Source organism: Sphaeramia orbicularis, chromosome 15 (assembly GCF_902148855.1).
Source record: "Sphaeramia orbicularis chromosome 15, fSphaOr1.1, whole genome shotgun sequence".
Classification (NCBI taxonomy): Eukaryota; Metazoa; Chordata; class Actinopteri; order Kurtiformes; family Apogonidae; genus Sphaeramia; species Sphaeramia orbicularis.
This window is the reverse complement of record NC_043971.1, coordinates 394125-409517: the sequence shown is the minus strand read 5'-3', so window position 1 is coordinate 409517 and position 15393 is coordinate 394125. Positions and strand designations below refer to the sequence as shown.

The following is a 15393-nucleotide window of genomic DNA, read 5'->3' as shown; positions in this document are numbered from 1 at the left end:
ATTTTTTTGTCTCTCAATTTTACTATGTTCATAAATTTAGAAAAAAAAAACATTCAGATGAAAAAAAAATTCTGAAGCAAAAAAGTTCAGGTGTAAAAAATTCAGAAGCAAAAAAATCAGAGGCAAAAAATTCAGATCATACATCCAGGACATCGAAGATAAGCAATGATTCTACCTCAAGTCGAACCGACAGTCAGCCAATCGTTAGGTTGGTCATGTGACGCCTAAAAAATTCAGACACTTAATTTCACTGCAAAAAAGCTTTGTGTTAGAAATTCAGTGGCTTTTATAATAAAATCTGATGAGACAGATTTACTTCCATACAAATCCTTTCTATGCTAATTTATGGGTCCAATCCCAGTTCACCCCTTGGCCCCTCCCCCTTGAACCCCAGTTCTAAGGGGGAGTGGCGTACTCTTCCCTCTCTGAAATGGTCCAACCCTTCCAGACCTGTTCCGTCATCATCAGTCGTCCATGTCACTATAAACAGATGTTTGAACTTTGGCCCCTCCCCCTTTAATGGTCCAACCCTTCCAGACCTGTTCCGTCATCATCAGTCGTCCATGTCACTATAAACAGATGTTTGAACTTTGGCCCCTCCCCCTTTAATGGTCCAACCCTTCCAGACCTGTTCCGTCATCATCAGTCGTCCATGTCACTATAAACAGATGTTTGAACTTTGGCCCCTCCCCCTTTAATGGTCCAACCCTTCCAGACCTGTTCCGTCATCATCAGTCGTCCATGTCACTATAAACAGATGTTTGAACTTTGGCCCCTCCCCCTTTAATGGTCCAACCCTTCCAGACCTGTTCCGTCATCATCAGTCGTCCATGTCACTATAAACAGATGTTTGAACTTTGTTTGGGACAGAATTCTCCGTGTCATCAGCAGCTTTTCAGGAACAACAGCAGCGCCATCTATGGTCTGGTGGTGGTGAACCCACTTCCATAGAGTGGTGGTTAGGTCGCTTCGGTCTCAGGCACGGGTCACATTCACACGGCAACATACAGTAGTGGACTCTGGGCAGACCGGACCCAGGACTACCTTCAACTGGGCTGGGGTACAGTACTGGAGCACGGAACATTTGCATTCACATGGATAAAAGTAAGCGGAATTTGGGGTCCAACGCACTCGGATACCACAGCTGTTTGTGTCCGACTGCAGTGGAAGCTCCTCTGACCCTAAAATGACTCCCATTAAATGCTCAAATCTGTTCAGTTGTTTTCATTTCATTGACTCCAAATGTGTTGGAACACGTTCATCTCTCAGACCAGTTGGTTCAGAATCAGTTTGATCCCAGATCAGTGGACTGGATGTTGTTCACTTCTCCTCCATTCCCGTGTCTGTGTTTTCTCCTCCATCTCTGCTCAGTGCATTTGTCCGTAGACGCTCAGCGTCCATGCACTTCAATGGGACTGAGTGGAACTGCTGGAAAAACCACTACAGACTGGACCAGCACTGGACACATGACACCCTGTCGTCCCGCCCCCGGACGCTCGGCGTCTCCGGGAGTGAACGGAGCCATGGGCGGAGTTCAGCCGGGCCGGACGCCGAGCTTCCACACGGAGGACGGGTCTGAAGGCTGAATGCGGTTTGATTGACAGCTGTTTTCAGATCTGCTCCTTCACTGACACAGTTCAGTTTAATACCGTCACACATTCTGCTGTGGAATCACAGAAACCAAATGAACTGTTCATTTACTGACCTGGAAGAAAACACAAGCACTGGACTAACTGGTACACTGGACTAACTGGTACACTGGACTAACTGGTACACTGGACTAACTGGTACACTGGACTAACTGGTACACTGGACTGAAGGGACACATGTTCTGTTTCAGTTCCAGAACTGAATCATTTCTTGTTCAGTTCCATATGGTTTTGTAGATAGTTCCATCAGTCAGACTGAACTAACAATCCAGTCCCTGGAAAAGACGCCGACTGTGTACGATAAGAACACTGAGCATTTACTGAAAAAGGAACAGAGGGACCAGTTTATGTTTAAATAACTTGACAATTTTTTCGCTGTAAGCTGACAATGAACTTCCCCTGTCTGAAAGACCAGCAGTGCCACTGTTGGATATGGACTCGAGTACGCTGTGTGAAGACGCCCTAAGAAATCCCACGGTCTACGAGACAGGAGGCCAGGGTCTGAAACCAGGTGAGAGCAGTTCTAGAGGGGGGAGGGGCACGGCGCCAAGGGCACCGGTAGGTAGGACCACCATAGTATCTGAGAAAGACATTTGAAAGCACCCAGACTGGTTAAAACACTGAATGCTCTTCCACATGTAAACAGAAATTCAGCCTGAATGATTTGAAGGAAATGTGTGATTGCAGTGAACGTACAATGTACGATAAATAAACTACAGAAGCTCACTGTAGACACCAAACTGACACCAGTTTACCGAAGGGGCGCTTGTCTTCATTCCATTTCCGGCAGCCTATCGCAGTCTATTTATCACACAGTCGTAGTATGACGACAGATCATTCATGGGTCAAATGTTGGTTCTGGTTCTGCTTCAGTTCTGGTTAAAGGTTTGTCTGGAAAATATTTCCATTCAGTATTTGAAGGTTTTCTCTTTTTGACTCATTGGGCAAAAGCATTTGGCACATGCACATTCTATATTCTGCTCATGCTAAACAGCCAACACATGGAACACAGTGGACATGTTTTAAAGAACTCCCTGGATATTCAACAGATTCAATGATTCAGTCGTTCTCCTGGTTGTTGGAACTCACGTTTCCTCTGCCTACAAACTTGATGCACTGACGGTAGAAGCTCACAATTCGTGACTGGCTCAGTTTGAACGCCATAGACATGATGGCCATGCCAATAATGATGAAGAGCGAGGTAAGCATGAAGTATTTGGGGTGACTGGGTACGATGTCACCAAACCCGATGGTAGTGAGTGTGATGAAGCAGAAGTAGTACGGGTCAAAGCCCTTGAACTCTGTTTCCCATATGGGCAGAATCAAACCTCCCAGCAGAATGTAGGCAAATACAATGAAAAGGATCAACACGAAGGGAACATCCAGCGTTTCCATCCCATCCCCTAAACCAGAGAAGTCCCACATGGCAAATCCTTTGGGTACTTTGGGCAGGCGGTCCAGTTCTGGGCAGGACAGGCTTCTGAGCAGTGGGCTCTTTCTCAGTAAATTCTCCCTCGCCAGAATCTTCTCAAAGATCTCTTTGTTGTTTTGGAGCTGAATGGATTTCTGCCTGACGCCCCTTTGGGTGTGCAACACTTCCCGAATGTCCAGAGGTTCACGGACGACAACGTCGTGACTGAAAAAAAAGGTACCGTCCTCCAGGGGGCGGGGGAGCGAGTCTGCACATGTACGAGGTTTCCATGGAGACCGGGCGCGGGAGCGAATGGCCTTGCAGAGGGAGTGAAGCCGGACGTACGTTCTGGACATCAACAGAGCCATGAAGTCTCCAACATCCAGGATCACCAGGAGCATGAGAGGGATGCCCACCATGGCGTACAGGACACACACCACTTTACCGGTCAGGGTAACTGGGTAGATCTCCCCATAACCTGGAAAACACAAACAGTTTAGACCAGGGGGGTCAAACATGCGGCCCGGGGGCCAAAAGTAGCCCGCCAAAGGTTCCAGTCCGTCCCATGGGATGAATTTACAAAGTACAAAAATTCCACAGTCTTGAATTGAATTAAGCAAAAGCAAAATTAGCTTGAATTAAGCAAAAAAAAAAAAAAAAATCTCAAATTTTGCAAAAAATCTGGTATTAACAACTTCAGATTTTTTAGTGCAAAAAAATCACATTAAATTGTGAAACTCTTTCCATTTCCAAACTCTCCTGTTCCAATAAAATGTGACTAACCTGAACAAATGTGTCCAACCTGAAATGTCTGTATTAAATTCAGTCCAGTTTGAACTCTTTTCTTCCTGTTCCTCAGTGTTTAGTGTCTTTGTAGATCTGATCCAGAATGCACATGGACTAATGAGAAGTGGAGGAAGAAGACTGAGAAAATTACACTGATTTTACTGAAGAAATGTCCGTTTTTTCAGGTTATTCACATCTGTTTTGTTTGGATAGTTTATAAAAGTAAGTATTTTCATCATTTAATGGGTTTTTTTTTTCCACTCAAACACAGACATAAATGTGCAGTTGTCATTATTTGCAGGTTCTTCTGTTCTTATTTTTCTGGTCCGGTCCACTGCAGATCAGATCACGCTGAATGTGGAACCTGAAAGAACAGGAGTTTGAGAACCCTGGGTTAGACCTTTGAGGATTAGCTCAATTTAAGGGGCACAGGAAGCAACACCACTGCGTAAACAGAGTCTACAGTCTAAAGCCATCTGTGGCAAACAGGGCTGTAAGAAAATATCAGTTCTGCAATTTATCACAATATTTCACTTCATGATACTGTAATTGATATTAAAAAGTACTGTATCGATATTTTTAAGTATTTATTCAAATGCAGATATGGCGGAGATTCATTTTGTTTATCATGCTCTTTTATTTTTATATCCACATGGGTATTTTGCTCGGTTTATTACCTCGTCCAGGAGGTATTGTGATCACTTTGCTTTGTGTGTGTGTGTGTGTGTGTGTGTGTGTGTTTGTTTGTTTGTTTGTTTTCATCTTTAGTGTAAAACTCTTCCACCCATCTTTCCCAAATCGTCCCCACAGATAGGCCTAGGCCCTGGGACCAACCCAGTCCATTTTGGTCCCAGTAGGACAAAGTTCAAGGTCACAGCAAGGTCACACCATCTACAGTTTTCCATCTGTCATCACTGAGACATTTTCCAAAATTCATCCAAAATTCCAAACGACTCCGATTCTCCTCCAGTTGGATCCACCTGTAGCTTAGAACAATCTCTTGTATGTGGAACTAAACTGTCCACATCCACTGTGGAATGTGGACTCTGTGGACATTTACACTGAACACTGAAAATCCCATTTCCCACACATTTAAAATTAGAACTCAACTAATATTGATGTGAATTGAATCTAATTGGACAGACACATGACTGGGACCAGATTCAACTGTTTCTGTGTATGGAACAACCTGGAAACTGTTGGATTTAAACAGACAGAGTGGATCCACACATGCACAGCGTTCAGGCTGAAGGAGGAGCTCTGAGTTCTGAACACTGGTTTGTTTACTAGCGTCCTAAAAGCACTGTTTACCGTCTGAAAGAGGCAAATGTTAGGTTTTTTTTATTGGGAATGCACAAAAGTAATGTTCTGATGTTGGATGATTCAAGGACTTAAAACTACGTATTCTTTTCACAATAGAATATGAACATTTAAGCAGGATCTCAAACTGTAATGTCTGTAAAACATCCATCCATCCATTTCCTTCCGCTTATCCGGGGCCGGGTCGCGGGGGTAACAGTCTAAGCAGGGATGCCCAGACTTCCCTCTCCCCAGACTCCTCCTCCAGCTCTTCCGGGGGGACCCCGAGGCGTTCCCAGGCCAGCCGAGAGACATAGTCTCTCCAACGTGTCCTGGGTCTTCCCCGAGGTCTCCTCCCGGTGGGACATGCCCGGAACACCTCCCCAGGGAGGCGTCCAGGTCTGTAAAACATGATTTATTTATTTATTTATTTATTTGAAACCTAATGAAACCTGATGAAAGCGATCCTCTAACTCAACCAAACTAAGTAAAAGTGTGACTTATTTTCCGTGGTAGGACTCATAGGTTTAATAACCACACTCTATGTTCTTTAAAGTACATGACGCTGTCTGTGCAGGAATGAAGTTCACAAGAAAAACGACAACAACCAGAGGAACAATCCACCCAAAGCCTCTAACGACCTCTAATAGGCATTCTGTGGTTCAGTAAAAGCATCCTCCTCTGAGTGAACGGTGCGCTGCACTGAGCTGTGGACTTCCTGTTCCTGTCCAGCCATTAGCCATTAGCCATTAGCTGCCTTCTCTTAACCACTTACCATACATCTGAAAGTAAAAGGGACTAATGTGTGTTGGCAGCGGTCCGAAACGTCAAGTCAGAGTCAGTGAGAGGAAGAGCTGGCAGAAAAGTGAAGGGAAAACATCTATTAAAAGCATGAAAATATGACATATAATCACCAAAATGACACTGAGTTAATGAAGCAAATGGAAATATATATGAATACATTTGAGATGAAAGTTTGTCTTCGATGGGAACATGAACTTTTATGATTAGTTATGAAATAGTAACGATCATCCTTTTGTTATAAAACTATGGTTATTTTTTGAGAGTGTGCAAGACAGTTTTGCAACGGCAGTGAATAAAAATTAAATATATTAATATATCCTCCTAAGACCTAAGACAGTAAGAGGTTTGGTTTTTTTTACGTTACATAATTGCCCTGATTGGAAACAGCACAATACTATGATTTGTTTTTTGTTTTGTTTTTTTTAGTAAAACTGTGAATGTCTTGTCCCCTACAGAGGACAAAAACATCCAATCCATCTTCAGATTTACAGTAAAGGTTAATCTTTCCATCCTATAAATTCCCATGGTTATGTCTTCCAATTATTTATTGTCAGTTCTTCTTGTGTCATCCATCGTTTAGTTATTGCCTTTTTTCCTGCAGTTAGTAATATACTGAAAAAGTATCTGTTTATGTTTTTGACCTCTGGAGAAATGTATCCCACACTGTAAAAAAAATCTGTAATTTAACAGAATTTTCACTGTTTATTTGACAAATTTTTCCTGTATTTTTAAGATACAGGAAAATATCAATGAAATGACAAAAACAGACTGATTTTACATGTCGAATGTAAAATAACACGAAAAAACTGTAACTGTGAATAACCATAACATTTCCATTTCTTAAAAGAATTTTTTTTCACAGAAAAATACAGTTAAAATACATTTGCAAATGTATCATAATTTTACAAATATTTCTTTTCTATTTATGAGATTAAACTGTTAATTTAAAAGTTTAATACTGTAAAAAAAAAAATAATAAAACCAGATAAATTTACTGACAATTAACTGTAACAGTAGTATTAGTTCTGTCAGTTGAACCAGATTTGTTTGTTCATTGACAAATATCTTGTGTAATTACAGGAGGTTTCACAACAAAAATGTTGAATAAATGTATTTTTGTGAATGTATAACATGTATAAGCACTGATAAACTGTCCAAATACAGTTTTTATCAGTGGATTGGACAACTGAGTCTCACTGAAAATTATTTATATATATATTTATAGGGAATTGGATTGTTTTAATACATGTAAATATTCTTTATTAAACGTTAAAAAGTTCAAAAAATATGCAAAATCTTATGTAAAGTTAAGGCAAAGAACTGTATTGTAATGATGGAAAATTACCGTATTTTTATGAGATGTAATTTTCTGTTATTTAACAGTATTTTTCAGCACCCCAGCAGCCGGAATATTATTATTATTTATTTATTTGTTTGTTTGTTTATTTATTTATTTTGCAGTGCAAATATATGGTTTTGAAATCCAAAGGTAAGTAGGTATTAAGAATGACTTCTATGGCTTTGTGTATTTCTTTCCACTTATGGTTAATTTTTTGGCATTCTCAGAATATGTGGAAATGCTGTGCAGTGTGACAGCTACAGTTCCTCCAGTGCTGTCAGTTCCTATTTGTTTTCCAAATCCAATAGTTTTAAATCAGTAAATAGTTTGTCTTTTTCATCAGTCAGTAATGACAAATGTTTCAGTTTTCACTCTTGAATGTGTTTGTTTTTTTTTTTTTTCACTTTGGTCTGCAGTGAGTTAAATACAATATAAAAAATTCAAAATAATAAAATGTCTTTGTATAATATGGGAACTCTAAAAAACATATTGTTTCTCATTTGACCTTTTTCACCTTTTCTACACCAAGGCTTCAGAATACCCCTAAAACTCTGTATGAAAACTAAATATACCCCCCCACCCCCCACCCCCCATCCATAATTCTGACATGACAGTAAAGCTGAAAGTCCAAATAAAAGAGGATAATAATTATAATAATAATAATAATAATAATAATAATAATAATAATAATAATAATAATAATAATAATAAGTGGATTAGTGGTGCAGCGTTTTACTGTGTAATGTCATTTAGTTGAAATGCAAAGAAAAGGGAAGGACAGGAAACATTTGAGTCCACAGTTAATGTTCTGAATGTTCGGCTGCAGATCCTCATTAGCGCTCATTACTCACTGGCTCGTTCCCTGTCACAGCTGTTTACGTTAATGCAAACTAAATATTGTATTAAACTTCTGAGTGTTGAAGCTTTTATCACAAAGCAGTCAGAGCAGACCAGATGCAGGGCCGGTTCTAGTCTGTCATACTGGGGGGGGGGGGGGGGGGGGCACCAGTGTCCTGAAGGCTGACACTGGGAACTGCAGTCCTGAACAGAAGCAGTCTGGGCTTTATTTAAGAAGAAGAGTCCTTTTATTGGTCCCCAAAGAGGAATTCAGTCGTCTGGCAGCTCATCTGTGTTCATTTACTCTTTAATATAAAATAAAAATGATTTTAAAAGTCCTTCGTGCATATTTCTTTTCATTGGATGAGCTTGAAAAATAAAAGAATGAAACTAAATACTAATAAAATAAATTATTCTCACTGTGGCCAGAATTTAAACAAACAGAAGGCCGTCTACTGTCGTTCAAACAACTGAAACTGGGAGAAAAGTAAAAATAAAAAAACAAATTATATTTTTTCATATTTCACAAACTAAAAAGTCTGATTCAAATTCAATCTGCAAAGTGACAAATGACAAAGAGCACTAATCTGTCTTTTTCATCTAAAACCCTGAACTTTGGACTCAGATGTCAGTAGAACTGTCCACATATGAACCAACAGGACTGAATGATCAGAATAGTTCATAGGATTCTGTGACAGATCCTTCGCTCAGTTTCTGGTCCTTCCTCGGGCGACAGCGGTCATTTTGTAGATTTATTTATTTATTCAGTCTAAATCTGCTTCAGATTATTGGACTTGTTCCCAGTATTTTCCTCTAGTTTGACCGCTGAGCTATTACACCAGCTTTAAACTCTATGTGGACTCAGACAGGATGTGTGACCGGAGCCCACACACTTCAACAGCCTCTGTGTTCATTTAACTCTGGACCATTTCTGCATTTGTCCCACAGGTGGGTCTGGCATGTTTGACAGCCCTGGGCTAAATCCTCCTTTTGGATCCTTTCTGAATCTGACAAACAACCCCCCCCCCAAAAAAAAAAAAAAGAATCCAAACTAAAACTAATCATTTCATTCAGTCCAATCAGAGGGGCTGCAGGCGTCATGTGACCACTCCATTATGTACTGGGCCCTTTTACGGCCCCACAACAGCAGGAAGAGGATCTGATAAGAGCAGCAGAAGCACAGAACACAGACAGAGTGAGGCTGGGGCTCAGACGGACCACACACACAGAGGGGTCCGGCCCCTGAGTCTGGGACCACATCAGCAAAAGCAGGAGTCTGGACCAAATATACAGGCCACTTTATTAGGTACGTCTGTCCACCTGCACCTTCACTCATGTATCCAACTGAAACAGAAAAAAGCTGGTCTAGGTCTGGGTCTGGGTCTGGGTCTGGGCTCTGGGGATCTGGGCTCTGGGGATCTGGGTCTGGGTCTGGGTCTGGGTCTGGGCTCTGGGGATCTGGGTCTGGGTCTGGTTCTGGGGATCTAGGTCTGGGGTCTGAGGGCGTCTGGGTCTGAGTCTGGGTGTCTGGGTCTGGTTCTGGGGTCTGGATCTGGGTCTGGGGTCTGGGGAACTGGGGTCTGGGTGTCTGGGGTCTGGGGATCTGGGGTCTGAGGGCGTCTGGGGATCTGGGTCTGGGGTCTGGGGGTCTGGGGGTCTGGGGGTCTGGGGGTCTGGGTCCTGGGTCTGGTTGGAGGTTCTGTTCTGTCAGATGAACAGTGAAGGAGTGGATCCAGAACATTAGACCAGGGACAGATCAGGGTCCACATGAGTTTTCCATCCGACCCAAACCCCAGATGGACATGGGGCAGAACATGGGGGGGGTGTCCTCCCTACTCGTACCCCCCAGGCCTGCCAGTATCCTTGTGTTTGGCCCCTCCCCACTCGCCCCCCCAGGCCTGTCACTATCCTTGTGTTTGGCCCCTCCCCTCTCGCCCCCCCCACACCCGTCAGTATCCTTGTGTTTGGCCCCTCCCCTCTCGCCCCCCACACCCGTCAGTATCCTTGTGTTTGGCCCCTCCCCTCTCGCCCCCCCACGCCCGTCAGTATCCTTGTGTTTGGCCCCTCCCACTCGCCCCCCCAGGCCTGTCAGTATCCTTGTGTTTGGCCCCTCCCCTCTCGCCCCCCACACCCGTCAGTATCCTTGTGTTTGGCCCCTCCCCTCTCGCCCCCCCACGCCCGTCAGTATCCTTGTGTTTGGCCCCTCCCCCTCGCCCCCCCAGGCCTGTCAGTATCCTTGTGTTTGGCCCCTCCCCTCTCGCCCCCCACACCCGTCAGTATCCTTGTGTTTGGCCCCTCCCCTCTCGCCCCCCCCACGCCCGTCAGTATCCTTGTGTTTGGCCCCTCCCCTCTCGCCCCCCCACGCCCGTCAGTATCCTTGTGTTTGGCCCCTCCCACTCGCCCCCCCAGGCCTGTCAGTATCCTTGTGTTTGGCCCCTCCCCTCTCGCCCCCCACACCCGTCAGTATCCTTGTGTTTGGCCCCTCCCCTCTCGCCCCCCCACGCCCGTCAGTATCCTTGTGTTTGGCCCCTCCCCTCTCGCCCCCCACACCCGTCAGTATCCTTGTGTTTGGCCCCTCCCACTCGCCCCCCCAGGCCTGTCAGTATCCTTGTGTTTGGCCCCTCCCCTCTCGCCCCCCAGGCCTGCTGGCCCATGTGTGTCAGTGTGGTCAAACTCACCCACGGTGGTGAAGACGGTGCAGCAGAAGAACATGGAGCCAAAGAAGTCCCAGCGTTCAGGTCTCTGGAGCCACGTGGACTGAAATCCAGCTCGCATTTTCCCCTCCACCACTGAGACGATGTCATCGTGAGAGTAGGAGACGTTAACTGAAAGACACGACCCACACACGTTCAACACGTGTGCAGAAAGTTTATGATCGTTCACCAAAACTCAACAATACAGTTTCAGTTAGTTATGGTTTTTTCTTTCAATTCTAGTTTTTATTTATTTCAGTTAACGAAAATGTTTTTATAATTCTAGCTCTCGTCATTTCGTTAGTTTTCGTTAACGATAATAACCTTGGAGCTCTGTCTGCTCCATGGCTTTGAACATCTGTTTACCTCTACCAACACAAACCACACTAACGGCATCTGTAACACACTGGAACCACAGGAAACCCACCATCACAGGATTCACCTGGTTACATAAAAAATCTGTCCTCTTGTGTGTTTCTTTGGTCACTGCTGCTCTTTTTTTTCTCTTTTTTTTTTTTTTTTTGCTGTGTTTACCTCAAGGTTATTATCGTTAAAAAAACTAAAAAAAAATGACCAAAACTAGAATTATAAAACCATTTTCATTAACTGAAATAAACAAAAACTATAATTAAAAGAAAAAAAACATAACTAACTGAAACTGTATTGTGTGTTTAAAAAAACTGTATTTGAATTATGGAAAATTACCGTATCACATGGTTATTTTCCATTATTTAACAGTATTTTTTTGGCGCCCCAGCTGCCGGAATATTACCGGGTTTTTTGGGGGTTTTTTTAGGTTTTTTTTTTTTTTTTTTTTTTTTTTTTCACAGTGTGTGTGTGTGTCCGTCCACAGCTGACTGTTTCAGTTTGTCATCCTTCTGTATTGTTTCTCAGTGAACAGACTAGTGTAAACAGTAACAGCTGATCGGACCAGTATTCTGTCAGATATTAGTCATTTTTAATCCCATATCCTTGGAATCACACTTTGGCGCTGACTGTTGGACAAATGTGGTACAACATGAACAAATACACAACAGCAGAAAAACCTGCACATGTAGAACCTGTGGATCCAAACGGGTCCTGCAGATTTCTTTAGATTGTCCAGTTTAAAGGCCATCAGGAGAATATGATCTGAACTCACATGAACCTGCAGCTGTTTTCACTGGTTTGGATTCAGGGTTTTACCTTTGTTTGGTTCTGAATGTTCTAACTCCATCCTGAAGTATTTGTATACTTCTGTACACTGTAAAAAAACAAACAAACAAAAAAAAAAACTGAAAAAAACAGGTAATATTCCAGCAGTTGGGGCACCAAAAAAATACTGTTAAATAACAGAAAATAACCATCTGATAAAAATACAGTAATTTTCCATAATTAAAATACAGTTTTTTGCTTTAACTTTACATGAGATTTTGCATTTTTTAATGTTTAATAAAGAATATTTTCATGTATTAAAACAATCCAATTCCCTATAAATATATATATATAAATAATTTTCAGTGAGACACAGTTGTCCAATCCACTGATAAAAACTGTATTTGGACAGTTTATCAGTGCTTATACATGTTATACATTCACAAAAATACATTTATTCAACATTTGTGTTGTGAAACCTCCTGTAATTACACAAGATATTTGTCAATTAACAAACAAGTCTGGTTCAACTGACAGAACTAATACTTCTGTTACCGTTAACTGTCAGTAATTTTATCTGTTTTTATTTTTTATTTTTTTTAACTTTAAATTAACAGTTTAATCTCATAAATAGAAAAGAAATATTAGTGAAATTATGATACATTTGCAAATGTATTTTAACTGTATTTTTCTGTGAAAAAAGAAAAAAATTCTTTTAAAGAAAAGGATATTTTCTGGTTATTCACAGTTACAGTTTTTTTTTGTGTTCTTTTCCATTTGACATGTAAAATCACAGTCTGTTTTTGCCATTTCAATGATATTTTTCTGTATCTGAAAAATACAGGAAAAATCTGTCAAATAAACAGTGAAAACTGTTAAATTACAGATTTTTTTTTTTTACACTGTGCTTGTGTAGGTATTTCATCAATAAAAAAAAAAATCTTCACCCAGATGAAATCAAATAATTATAATAATATTAATACTTAAGAAAAAATGCAGTTATTATGGGATGTTCTGATTCAACAGGCTGATCTGAGCTGATGCCTTTAAGAAATGATGGAATACAGAAGGAGGAGCAGAGATCTGAGTCTGAACCCTTTAACCCTCTGAAACACAGGTGTCAAACATGGGGCCCAGGGGCCAAATCCAGCCCTCCAAAGGGTCCAGTCCGGCCCACCAAAGGGTCCAGTCCGACCCACCAAAGGGTCCAGTCCGGCCCACCAAAGGGTCCAGTCTGGTCCCCTAAAGGGTCCAGTCCGGCCCACCAAAGGGTCCAGTCCGACCCACCAAAGGGTCCAGTCCGGCCCACCAAAGGGTCCAGTCCGACCCACCAAAGGGTCCAGTCTGGTCCCCTAAAGGGTCCAGTCCGGCCCACCAAAGGGTCCAGTCCGACCCACCAAAGGGTCCAGTCCGGCCCACCAAAGGGTCCAGTCCGACCCACCAAAGGGTCCAGTCCGGCCCACCAAAGGGTCCAGTCTGGTCCCCTAAAGGGTCCAGTCCGGCCCACCAAAGGGTCCAGTCCGACCCACCAAAGGGTCCAGTCCGACCCACCAAAGGGTCCAGTCCGGCCCACCAAAGGGTCCAGTTCGACCTGTGGATGAATTAGTGAAGTGCATAAATTCCACTCAGATGTGCCCAGTCCTGTTAGTTCAGTTCCACATTCAGACCAGTTCCGTCTGCAGTGGACAGGACCAGTCACATACTATCAGAAGAACAGAAATAATGACAACTGACAATGTTTCTGTTTGGAAATGGAAATATTTTCATGGATTTACACTAAAACTAAGGAGAATTTTGGAAAAAAAAAAAAAAAAAAAAGTGAATAATCTGAAATGTCTTGTACCAATATTCTGTCTGTTGTTAAATGTTGTGTGTGTTTGTAGATCCACTGTGATCTGTACGTTCTAATGAACATGTGGAAATGATAAACTGAGGCAGAATAGTGTTCAAATTACACTGATTTTTTTTAATTTTTAATTTTTATTTTTTGGTCTTATTTCCTAGAAGTGTGGTTGGCTATGTGTACAGGCTTATCCATTTTTTATGTACTTATTTATTTAATCATATTATCCCCTTTGTTCCTCTCTGTTTCTTCCTTTCAGTGGACATTATTGATACCCTTTTCTTCTTAAAAAAAAAAAAAGAGAACAGTGTACTTTGTATGACTGATGTCATGTATAATATCTCATAAGACTGTTCTGAATAAATATTGGAATAAAAAAAATTACACTGATTTGTTTGGTTTGTTCATTTTCTTCACATCTTTTGAAAGAAGAGTTTGTAGATGTGACCCTGTTCAGAGTGTAACTGTACTTTTTTTGCTCTAAAACAGATACAGTTTGGAGTGGACCTTATTTCTATATTATTGTGTCCTTATTTTTCTGCTTGGGTCCAGTTCAGATCAGATTTAGCTGACTGTGGAACTGAACTAACAGGAGCTGGACTGAACTGGGTTAAACCCTCCTACAGAGGCTTTGAACTGGGACTGATGCTCCTGGTCCCGGTCCCGGTCCCGGTCCTGGAGCTGAATACTGGATCTATCAGAGGAGTCTGGACTCTTACCGCTCAGGTTCTGGACGGTCTGGACCAGGTCCTGCAGGAAGCTCTGGTACTTGGGCTGGATGGACGGGTCGGAACCTCCGCCAGGACCCTCAATGAGCTCGAACACGAACCCGCCCAGAGCCGCGTACGCGACCAGAGACAGACACAGCAGCAGGTGCGGGATCAGCCGGCACGCACGCGCTGCGCATTTCCGAGACTCCGATTTAGCGGCGATTTTCCCCCTGACTGCCACCGACATGTTTTCCTCCTCCTTCTGCTTCTGTCTTCTTCTTCTCTTTCTCTGTCTTCTTCTATTTCTCCTGCTCTTTCTTCTTCTCTTTCTTCTTCTCTTTCTTCTTCTCTTTCTTCTTCTTGCTGTTTTTCTCTCCTCCTCTCTGCTTCAGCTCCTGCGCTCTGCGCGTCCGTGCGTCTTTACGCTCCTCCAGTGCGCGCTTGGACAGCAGGACATCCTCCGCGCGCTGCAGCAGTGTGATGAGTCCTGGGGGGGGGGGGCGTGCACCAGCAGAAGTCCTGCAGAACCCACCAGAGCACCAGGTCTGACATGTGCCCCCAATGGAGACCCAAGATCTGGGAAGGACAGAACATAAGGACCCCCCAGACCACATATGGGTTTACTGTCCACACCACCAGACAAGACTGTCACAGCTTTGTAACCCCCCCCAAAAACAAACAAACAAACAAACAAACAAATTGTGTATTAAAATTTGTCAAATGGAAAAACGACAGTTTTGCCAAGAAGGTTTTTGTGTCTGCAAGAGGTGGATTTGTGTCCGTAGTTAAACTGGTGTATGCACAAAACTGGACTGGAAAGACCTGTGAGTCCAACTGGAGTCACATGACCGAAACAACTGGAGTCACATGACCGAAACAACTGGAGTC

The 15393-nt window shown here is 42.7% G+C and overlaps 1 protein-coding gene across 1 annotated transcript; it reads right to left on the bottom strand.

Annotated features, from left to right (window-relative positions):
• Positions 1–2708: 2708 nt before the first annotated feature.
• kcnk18 (potassium channel, subfamily K, member 18) lies at positions 2709–14752 on the bottom strand. The gene is made up of 3 exons (XM_030156518.1): positions 14515–14752; positions 10804–10950; positions 2709–3538 (listed from the first exon to the last, which is right to left on the bottom strand). Exons 1-3 carry the CDS (start codon positions 14750–14752, stop codon positions 2709–2711), a joined length of 1215 nt encoding a protein of 404 aa, XP_030012378.1.
• Between the last annotated feature and the right edge of the window lie 641 nt (positions 14753–15393).

Bases quoted from the DNA above. Each gene is read 5' to 3' on its own strand.
- kcnk18 (XM_030156518.1), bottom strand. From the start codon at position 14,752: ATGTCGGTGGCAGTCAGGGGGAAAATCGCCGCTAAATCGGAGTCTCGG. The intron at 10,951-14,514 runs GTAAGAGTCCAG...CGTGTCTTTCAG, and splicing joins GACCGTCCAGAACCTGAGCG to TTAACGTCTCCTACTCTCAC. The intron at 3,539-10,803 runs GTGAGTTTGACC...TGTGTTTTCCAG, and splicing joins CACCGTCTTCACCACCGTGG to GTTATGGGGAGATCTACCCA.